Source organism: Pseudorca crassidens, chromosome 3 (genome assembly GCF_039906515.1).
Source record: "Pseudorca crassidens isolate mPseCra1 chromosome 3, mPseCra1.hap1, whole genome shotgun sequence".
NCBI lineage: Eukaryota > Metazoa > Chordata > Mammalia > Artiodactyla > Delphinidae > Pseudorca > Pseudorca crassidens.
In genome coordinates this window covers 59,700,286-59,711,440 of record NC_090298.1, presented here as the reverse complement: position 1 = coordinate 59,711,440, position 11,155 = coordinate 59,700,286, and the positions used below count along the sequence as shown (strand labels likewise).

General features: G+C 46.3%; 1 protein-coding gene across 1 annotated transcript in view; it reads right to left on the bottom strand.

Annotated features, from left to right (window-relative positions):
• Nucleotides 1-2,510: 2,510 nt before the first annotated feature.
• The window catches only part of ANKDD1B (ankyrin repeat and death domain containing 1B), a 50,433-nt gene continuing 41,788 nt past the window's right edge, over nt 2,511-11,155 (bottom strand). The window contains 3 exon segments of the mRNA XM_067730217.1: nt 2,511-2,805; nt 2,807-2,840; nt 7,521-7,614. Of these exon segments, the coding sequence (XP_067586318.1) occupies nt 2,511-2,805; nt 2,807-2,840; nt 7,521-7,614 (423 nt within the window).

Genomic DNA, 11,155 nt, shown 5'->3' with positions numbered 1-11,155 from the left:
ACCGTCCCCTACCATTTTAAGAGAGCGGGAGTTCCTATCTGTTGAAAACCGTAACTCACCAGCTAGTTCTGTAACTCACGAGCTAGTTCTGAAAACTGCAACTCACCAGCGGGAGTTCCCATCTGTTGAAAACTGTAACTCACCCACGCACACCAGCTCTTCATACAGGTGCTTGACCGGCGTGGCCTGTGTCACCAGGGCCCCGTGGCTGTGTTCACGGAAGCTCTCCTCTCCCGTGGCAAGCACGAAGGGCAGATGCTGACACCTCCTTACTGTGAACTCAGTTCTAACACAAGTCCCATATGACTGTGGTTGCATGTTCATTCCTCCTCTGGCAGCTGTGAGATGAGAAGCCCAGTGGATGAAAGCCCTTCCAGTCGCCTCACTGGTACTTCTAGGGGGACCAGAGTTTGGAGTCTCTCAGCACTTGCCACGCACCTGCTGTGCTTAACACAGATGAAAGCTGAGGATGAGAGAGGGGAGGGACAATCTTAAAGAGACGTGGAGCTTTTCTTCAACGTTCAGGTGGCACTGCTAGAGGCTAGCACTTCTCAAACTTAAGATGCGCAATTCACCTGAGGGTCTTGTTAGAGTGAAGATGCTGGTTCAGTCAGTCTGGGGTGAGGATCTGCAGGTGAGTAAGCTCCCAGGTCCTGCTGCTGCTGCCGCCCGTGAACCACACCCTAAGCAGCCAGCACGCACCCACCTGCCAGTCCAGCTTCCAGGAAACTCCTCTGGTAGAAGTCTGCAACCCCCGGCCAGGCCAGGGCTCTTCACTGGACAGATCTCACTAGACGCCTAACCCCTGAGAGGTGTTCAGGGAAGTGCTGGGATACGGAGATGGGAACCGTGGTCCCTCGCGGCCGGAGGTCACAGTTACAAACCCGTGCCAGGTTCCTAGCTCTGCCAGATGCCGAGGTGAGGAGGGCCTGAGCTCTGGGGAGGAAATCCGCTGCACAGACTGTTAGAGGGGCAGGCGTTTCAGGGAGAACAAACTATATGCATGAAGAATGTACTCCTAGGGACTTCCCTCGTGGTCCAGTGGTTAAGACTCTGCGCTCCCAGTGCAGGGGGCCTAGGTTCGACCCCTGGTCAAGGAACTAGATCCCACAAGCTGCAACTAAAGAGCCCACACGCCACAACTAAATAGCCTGCACTTGGCCACAGAGATCCCGCATGCAGCAACAAAGACCCGGCGCAGCCGAATAAATAAATAAATTAAAAAAGAAAAAGTGCTCCTAGGTGAATCCAGTTCCTTTCCTGAATCTTGCCGCTGCCAGACTAATTTTTCTTAAACACCGTCATCAACGTGTCATTCCTTTGCTCAAAAGCCCACCAACTCCATTGTGCCAGTAGCATAACCCAGGGTTACGATGTAATTGGATTGTGAATGTTACTATTATCATGCCAACTAGATTATCAATTCCATTAAACATGCACCATGGCTTACAGAGCTGATGTATGCTTCCCCTGGCACAGCTAAACACACTCTAGGCACTCGGTAATGTGTGAATGAAACACATCAAAACTCCCCTTATCCTGATGGCAAGTACTCTGAAAGCACACTACATTTCCAAATCAATTTTTTAGGTCAAGAGAAATTTCCAGAAGGCAACTCCATTTTCCTAAAGACTTCACAGAACACTATGTGCCTAATTAGCAACAAGGAGAAATCTTAACAATACAAAAGAAATCTTTTTAGAAACTGTAGTCAATATTCAACGTTTTCAATGCGTTATCTTCCATTTTTTCATGTGAAAATGTATCCTTAGAATTAGCAATAAAAGTGCCATAATTTACTTGTGTGCCCATGTGCCCATGAGCTGTGGTTCTGCTATCCCCAATCCCCAGCAATCAATAATGCGATCACCCCCTGCACATGGGACTCGTTCACATCTCATGACAGCCATGTAAGGACAGTGCTCTGAATAAAAAGTTTTGCCAAGAAAAGTCTTTGCTTCTTTGTTTTTAAAGCTAATTAGTTGATAATGCAAACAAGCTTTCTGTATTTCCTAGGTTTGGGTCAAATCATAAAAAAAGCAAAGCTAAGGACTCCGGCCTCACTAATTCTGACATCTGGAGTCTGGCTGAAATGATTCCATGGCTTGGAATCCTCTTACCAAGAGAGCCATGGGTCTCTATCCCACACATCTCTCATGGGACACCTGGTCTCACCAAGAGACCCCTTGCCCCAGGCCTGGTTTAAGGGATTCCTTCCTGGTGTGGAAGCCCTAAATAGTTAGCCTGTTGTTAGGGAATGAATCCATTCACCCCAGGATGATCTCAAGGAACTCCAGAAATCAGGTGGCTTCCCAGTGACAAGCCAACTGTTAAATCCTTGCTTCCTTCGTGCCCAATTCAGTTGGGAACCTTAATTTCCTTCTAGGCTAAATGCCACCTTTTCAATATGGCTCAATAAAAGTAATCATCCTTTGCAAACTTCAAGCTACTGCAGATTCCCATGAGTACTAGCAGTCTGCAAGGTTCCCAATCACCTCTGTGGTCCTAAGCTAACTGTCCCCACTCCTGGGCCCCTGCAGTCTGTTGCTTATCAAGAGCACTGGACACCCACTTGGAAGATGGGCACCAGTAAGGATGGCTCTTCCTAATACCGAATGCCTCCTGCCCACATCTCCTGGGACATGCTGACCTGACCACTGCTCCTCGATGGCTCTGATCCGGGCGTCTGTAAAGTTCCACAAATGGGCTAGCCTCTGCCACTCGTTGGTCTTCAGCTGACGGTAAGCCAGATGCCAGAGGAGACTGAGAATGTGCCTGGTCTCCTGACTGTGATCTTGCTTGAACGGTTGATGGGTCCTTGATGTTCTCACCATGCTCCTAGATTGAAGGTAATTGTATCAGATGAATTCAGACATTTTCTGCTGATTGCCTTATTTCAGAGTACATACGTATATATTTTTTCAGATGTAACCCATAGAGTGGTAACTGAGACTATGTTTTCAATATTAACCATGACTGGATCATTTTTTTGCCATCCAAGATAGAGACAAATGTCTGAAATAGAAAGCTGGAGTCTGGAGTTCCCTGGTGGTGCAGTGGTTAAGAATCCACCTGCCAATGCAGGGGACACGGGTTCGAGCCCTGGTCTGGGAAGATCCCACACGCCGCGGAACAACTAAGCCCGTGGGCCACAACTACTGAGCCTACGTTCTAGAGCCCATGAGCCACAACTATTGAGCCCACGTGCCTAGAGCTTGTGCTCCGCAACAAGAGAAGCCACCACAATGAGAAGCCCATGCACCGCAACAAAGAGTAGCCCCTGCTCACCGCAACTAGAGAAAGCCCCTGCACAGCAATGAAGATCCAATGCAGCCAATAAATAGATTAATTAATTAAAAAAAAAAAAGCTGGAGTCTGTCTGACACAGGAAATGTGAGGGATTTTGCCATGCTGTATCGCATGCCTCTATCCCAGCCTGCTTCCCACCCCAAAAGAAAACAGAGGGGGTATGCTGACTACAGAAATGTCACAAAAACAAATGTATCTTTAAAGGCGTTACTTTCAACCATATCCCTTTTTCTTCTTTGGGGTGTTTGATTTTCTCACATCAAAGTTTCAGTGGGGCCCAGACTGGATATATTCTTGATAAGACCCCACAGCTGATCCCTCCATTCATCCTGCTCTCTGGTGACTGGGAGGAAAGCAAATGAGCATCCTAACCCTGGGGGCCGAGGAGTGGAGGACACAAGGCTCCATTATCATTTTGTATTACAGCCCTGCAGCCAGGCTCATCCTAGTAGCACTGTGCCTGGACTGATTCTTGCTTTCTGATTTGTCAAAGACTCCTTTTGTCCCTTTTTAAGAATCCACCAAAAAACCCCACGAAAAACAAAAAAGAATCCACCAGAGTGCTATAGAATCCAACCAAAACAACTGGAGAAAATCTCAAAGTGAAAGCAGGGGTCATGGTTTCCTATGGCTGCCCCTGTCACACACATGCCAGCAGGGCTCCAGACAAGCCTTCCTCTGGAGAGTGGGAATAAGGGACACGCAGGACACAGAGCCCACCAAGAGGTTTGGGACTTCCTATCTATTCTCCTTTCCTCTTTTACATATAGTGAATTTTGTCTTTATCTTTCATTTAAATAAAAGTGAGTCAGTGAAAGATACTCTGAACAGCCATACAGGAGTCAATGCTGGGGCAGGAAGTGGACTAAAGGGATATGGGGACCTGGTTTTTGAACCCTATGAGAAGAACGTGGTGAGGCTGGTGCCCCAGCCACCAGCATGGACCAGCCTGCACCCACACAGCATCAGTGACCTCCTCTGGAAGGCCTACAGACTCCTGGGAAACTTGGCCAAGGAGAACAGCAAGACTGTTCTCTGATATCTGGACTTTGTGAACAGAAGTTGGAATAGGAATGGGAGGAGTTAATTTCCCATAATTTTTTCAGGGTCTTTTTTTTTTTTAACACTTTTTTTTAAAATTAATTAATTTATTTTTTGGCTGCGTTGGGTCTTCGTTGCTGTGCACGAGCTTACTCTAGTTGCGACGACCGGGGGCTACTCTTTGTTGCGGAGCACAGGCTGCAGGCACACGGGCTTCAGTAGTTGTGGCACGTGGGCTCAGTAGTTGTGGCTCACGGGCTCTAGAGCACAGGCTCAGTAGTTGTGGCCCATGGGCTTAGCTGCTCCACGACATGTGGGATCTTCCCGGACCAGGACTCGAACCCGTGTCCCCTGCACTGGCAGGCAGATTCTTAACCACTGCACCACCAGGGAAGTCCCTTTCAGGGTCTTCTTCACCCCAGTCTTGCTCTACTCCCACAGTGCCTGGCTCCCAGGAAATCCTAAAAGAGGTAAGGCTGAGGGTGGGAGATACAGAAACTTAGGAGCTGTGGGCACTGCCCTTTTTCCTTTTCTCCTCGTTCCATCTCCTGAAAATGTTAAATCCAAGAAGATCAAAACCCCAAGCACCACCAATTAAAGGGAAGACTACAAAATGCCTCTGCTTTCAACTCCGCATTACAGCATTTTTATTTCTTTGAGAAACATGCCTGCTTTGTGCGTTCCAGGATTGGGCTGGGCAGTCCTTCAGGCTTCCACAGAAAGGGCCAGGGATTTGGAAAGCCCAGGTCTTTTTCAACAGTCAGTGGAAGCATTAATAACTTGTCTGCAAAGCACTGAACTATTTGCAGGAATAACATAAGCCAGAACTGGAGGAAACTGAAATAGCATAAGCCACGATTTTAGGAAGGCCCCATCTACCTCTGAACCATTGAATTTATTTTTTTAATATAAATTTACTTATTTTATTATTTATTTATTTATTTATTTATTTTGGCTGGGAGCTGTGGGCACTGCCCTTTTTCCTTTTCTCCTCGTTTTCCTTTTCTCCTCGTTTCCTTTTCTCCTCGTTTATTTTATTTGGGTCTTTCGGTGCTGTGCACCGGCTTTCTCTAGTTACGTCGAGCAGGGGCTACTCTTTGTTGCGGTGCGTGGGCTTCTCATTGCGGTCGGTGGCTTCTCTTGTTGCGGAGCACGGGCTCTAGGCACGTGGGCTTCAGTAGTTGTGGCTCGCTGGCTCTAGAGCACAGGCTCAGTAGTTGTGGTGCACGGGCTTAGTTGCTCCGCAGCATGTGGGATCTTCCCGGACCAGGGCTGGAACCCGTGTCCCCTGCATTGGCAGGCGGATTCTTTACCACTGCGCTACCAAGGAAGCAAGCCCTGAACCATTGAATTTAATGATAGATGATTAGGTGGTTAGGTAAATGGGTAAATGGATACGAGAGAGGAAATTCCAATCATCTTTTTAATCTTTTCATTAGGAACCATTTTATATTAGGCCAAGATATAAACTTGTTTAATAACAAAGGGAATTTTAAATAATAAATAACAATAAATATATTTGGTTAAAAAAATTTTTTAAGGCTCTATATGAAAAAAACAAGTCTTCTTCCCACTCCAGACCTCAGGGTCCCAGTTGTCACCAGGGTTAACAAGCCTTAGCATTTCTGGGGGTCTACTTCAGCTATATGTATGAATTATTTATGATTTTCAAAGTTCATCCAACTCTCACACCTTAAGACTTGTTAGGAAAGAGGGCTTATTCATCTGGTGGAAAAAATAATTTATTCTCATCTAGGAAAAAGAATCTAAAAATGCTAAGAGGAATTAAAAATAGAACCAATGAATATTCCTATTTTTAAAGAAAATGTGGAAACAAAGACGGAACTTGGGAAAGTCATCCTCAATAAAATAGAGTGATGATCTAAGAAAACGAGAATGAGGCTAGGACAAAGAGGAAGAGGAAAAAGGAGACTAGAAATCAGAGGAGGAAGCAGAGCGATTAAACAGAATTCAAATTGTCAAATGTTATTTTGTTTTGTTTTGTCCTACAGGCAAATAAGAAAAGTCGGGGGAGGATAGTGTGGCCTTTAAACTGATCCCCATATACCAGGACTACTGAGCCAATTAGACAGTACTGCGGGGGCTTCCCTGGTGGCGCAGTGGTTAAGAGTCCGCCTGCCGATGCAGGGGACACGGGTTCGTGCCCCGGTCCAGGAAGATCCCACATGCCGCGGAGCGGCTGGGCCCGTGAGCCATGGCCGCTGAGCCCGCGCGTCCGGAGCCTGTGCTCCGCAACGGGAGAGGCCACAACGGTGAAAGGCCCACGTACCGCAAAAAAACAAACAATAAAAACCAAAATAAACAGTACTGCATTGCAAGCAAGGAGGCAAATCAATGCCCCTTAAGGATTTAAGGGACATTTCTCAGGATTGGCAAATTAGACATCAGTCTGGGCTTAAGGCTCCTCAGGGTAGACATGTGAGGGACTAGGACCTAAATTCTGGCTCCAGCCTGTTGGACACTCTGGCTCCAGCCAGAGTGGACATTCAGTCTAGGATGGCAGCAGAGGGTGGTGTCTGGTGATGAAATTCCTGCCCAAGGACATAGACTTGAATCTTGGAGGGGAGGTCATTCTACTGAGAAGCTGCGAGAGTGGCAGCTATCAGAGGCAGTACTGATGAAAGAAGATGGAAGGAATGTCTTGGAAACAAGCTTTTGTTTTCTGAAGGTGAATAAGGTTTTCGTGACCATCGGAGAATACTTGAGTGCTGAGTAGCCGGCACAGCGGTATGTGGAAAACTGCAAAACCCTAAATATGAACTTCCTTACCACTCAGTAGAATGCGAGTCTGGGAGCTTCCAGAAGGGACCATAGCCAGAGACTCCGTGACAGCAGGCACAGCCAGCAGCCAACCACCCGGAGCACGCATGCCAGGCTCCTTAGAGCCAACGCGGACTGGCCTGCTTGGCCCAATGGAGCTCTACACACTTCAGTTCCAACCACTGGTGCTGACAAAGGATGGAGAGGAAGAGAGGCAGCTGTTCACGCCGCAAACTGGACAGCACAGGACAGGAGGGACAGCTATAACACACTAACCAGGGCCCTCCCCACTAGAGCGGAAAAAAGAATTACACAGACCCCAACCTGCCCTGTAAGAAGAGGGGGCTGCAGAAGAGGCCCTCACCGAGCTGAATTCGGCTTTCCTTCCTCTCTCCAGGCGTAGCACCTCTCGGCTTCAATGAGTGTGCCCACGAGGAGGCTGCAGTTGCTCCTGGCGGCCACGGCCAGAGCAGTCTTCCCTTGCTAAAAAGTCAAAAATCAAAGAGTCAGGCAATGTGGCCTACTGGTTAGGAGCTCTCGCTTTGGAGCAAGGGGGCCTGGATTCAAATCCTGATCCTACTGCTTCCTTGCAGGGCAAATTTGGGCCAGTCCTCAGCTTCCCTAGGTCTCAATAACTACCCCTCTGAGTAGTGGCGAGGGGCAAGTGCGATAACTCGTATAGGGTCCTTAGGACTGTGTGTGGCACAGTCTAGGGCTGTGTGTGGTAATCGTCTAAGAGATGCTAGATATTGATAGTGTCAGGTGCTGTGTCAATGGGGCAGGGGGAAGGATTTGGGCTTAGGGACCCAACATCAACAGGTAACGTTCTACACTTGCCCTATCAATGAGAACCCAAGCATTTCTCCAAGACCGGCAGTGGTCTCCCTGGCTCACTGCACTGTGAAGTCCTCAGCAAATAACGTAATCATACGTTTTTCTCCTCCAGAGTCTGACTCCGCCTGTGGCAGAGGCTTTAGTCAGTGTCCCATGCCCCACCCACCACAAATAACGTTTTTCTTCTAAAAGAGACCTCCTGATTTTAGCTGGGCACTTGGCCACCCCGAACTTTTCCTAGTCTCCCTTACCCTTGGGTATGTGAACTAAGCTCTGGCCAATGGTATGTAAATGGAAGCAGCACATGCAACTTCTGGGAAGTTTCTTTAAAAGAGATTTCAAAGTTTCCTCCTCCCCCAGTGGAATGCTGGCATGACGGTAGCAGCCTGAACAGCCACTTTAGATCAGGAAGCGAAAGCCATGTGTTGAGGAGGGCAGAGTAATAAAACAGAAAAGGGATGACTCTCATGCAGAATACAATCAATAATAGTAACACTACATAATACAGAATTCAGCTCACGGGCCTCCTACCCATAATTTTTTCCTATTATATCATACCACCTCTAACCAAAGATGAGGGGTTGGGGCTGGAATCTTAACCAAATGGAATGAGCAATAAAGGCTGTTCTAGACATAATTTGGAGCATGAATGGCCTAGCGCCCATATGGTACCTTATACAAGTTACAAATGACGTACCTTGGTCAAGATGGATATAGTTCAAAGCTACAGCATACAGCTTTGCAAGCAGTGTCCCCTAGATTTTGTGCAGAACACAAGCTATACGTCTACACTTTTTTCCCAAGCAAAAGATGGTGGTCCCTCATTTGTTTTCCAAATGACCCATGAAAAATCTGCTCAGGGATCCTGAAGATAATTTAAATGAATGGTCAGAAGTAACCTCGGAAGAAGTTCCAACCTCAGAAACCCATGTTTCTATGCTTAGAGATCCAGAAACTTATCCTGGTAATTCTCTCACAAGGCTGAGTATCTGTGAAATGCAACTGCCACCAAGTCAAATGATTTGTCTGCTGTCCCGGAAGCGAGACCCAGGTGAGCCTGAAAATTAGAGCTGAAAGTAATCAGCGTCCAGTCAAAAGAGACAGTAATGAAATTAGGAAGAACTGCATTTTGCAGGCATTTAGCAAGCCTCTAATTGTACGCTATCCAAATTCTGGCTTGTAAAGCCATCTGAATCACCATAATCAGCCTATTTTGGGAAGGCAGCATTCTGGGAGCCAGAGGTTTCAAGCTCATAGGAAAACCTTCGCAGGGAGTATAGCTGGAGTAGAAATTCAAATACTTGTGCTGTTGAGGGCGGGTGGCCCTCGGAGAGCTTTGTGACGCCACAGGCTGAGAGGACAGGGAAAGTCAACTTTATACCAAAACTTGGCTCCTTTTTTTCCATCCAGAGCAGACCTTAATTCAGTCCTAGAAACAGTCACTTGTCTTTGGTAAAAATTGTGGGAACAGGCAGAAAAGATAGTTTTTATTCATTAATTACATATGTCCTGGGTGCCAGAGAGGCACCAGACGCGATGAGAAAAGAGGGAGGAGGAGAAAGGAAATCTGGGAAATCAGACTGTGAGGCCCAAGAAACTGTGTCTTTTGTTCTGAAAACAGAATCAAGCTGTAGCACAGACGTGTTCACTGGAATATCCAGTCCACTTGCAGTGGGGGCCCAACATAAGTTCCCTGCCCAATGCTTTAGATTCTCTACTCACCAGACTGCCCTGGAGGTGTTAAGTGTTTGGCGTTAATACTAACGCCAAATGTTAACAGAAGTTAATGAGCCACTACTGGTGGAATTCCACCTAAGTGATGGAAATATGGGTGATGGTGTTTTCCTCCCCTATGCTTTTCTATGTTTTCCAAATTGTATTACTTTCATGATCAGAAAAAGAAAACTGATGGAGACAAGTAAAATAACATATCACTAATTCAGATCCCACAAACATGCAATGTGTGATTCTGAAATAGACTAGGGAGGACACAGGCTTGCCCTGGGAATGAGGGATGCACTGAGCTGATGACTAGTGAGGGCAAAGACCAGGAAGGAAAAACTGCAACTTCTGGAAGTGCTGGGCAGCCAAGCAGCCAGTAGCCTTAGCTTTGAACCTCAGCTCTGCTTCTTACAATGGCCGATGTCATCAAATCTTCTCTTACAAACTGGGATAATTTCGTCTGCCTCACAAAGGAGATGGGAGGATTAAGCTAAGATGTGAATGAGTACCTAGCCAGGGGGGGCCACACAGTGTCTTCTTCTACACCTTTCAGTAAAGCTGGAACCCCAACCCTGCCATGGCTGAGCCTGCGGAACTGCGTCACGTGAAAGAAACAAAGCTGTCTGTCTTTAAAAACACACCTACACAATGGCTTAAGGGTGCAAGCAACCCAAATGTCTACCCATGGATGATCAGATAAACAAAATGTGGCATATACATACAAGGGAATAGTATTCAGCCTTAAAAAGGAAGAAAATTCTAACACATGCTGCAACTTGGTTGAGCCTTGAGGACACAGTTCCAAAAGGGAAAATACTGTACCATTCCACCTAGATGACATACCCAGAGTAGTCAAATTCATAGAGACAGGAAGTGGAATGGGGCTGAGGGAGGAGGAAATGAATGTTGCTGTTCATAGAGTTTCAGTTTTGCAAGATGAATGAGTTCTGGAGATTGGTTGTATAACAAAGTGAATATTCTTAACACTACAGAAATGGACATTTAAAAATGGTTACGGGAACTCCCTGGCAGTCCAGTGGTTAGGACTCCGAGCTCTCACTGCCAAGGGTGCGGGTTCAATCCCTGGTTGGGGAACTAAGATCCCGCAAGCCGCGCAGCACAGCCAAAAAAATTTTTAAAAAGTAGGAAATGAATAAATTAAAGAAAAAAAAAATGGTCAAGATGGTACATTTTATATATTGTGTGTATTTTACAACAATTAAAAATTTTTCAATTTAAAAAACAAGTTTAGACACATATAAATTTATTTATTACAGTTCTATTTATAATAGCAAAAGCTTAAGGACAACTTATATGCCCATCAGTTGAGAACTAAACAAATTATGATATATCCACACCACAGTCTATTATGTAGCTGTATAAAATAGAAGAAACTTTCCATGTACTTACACAGAATGATCTTTGCTTTATACTGATAAGGGAAAAAAGCTAAATGTAGGACAATATG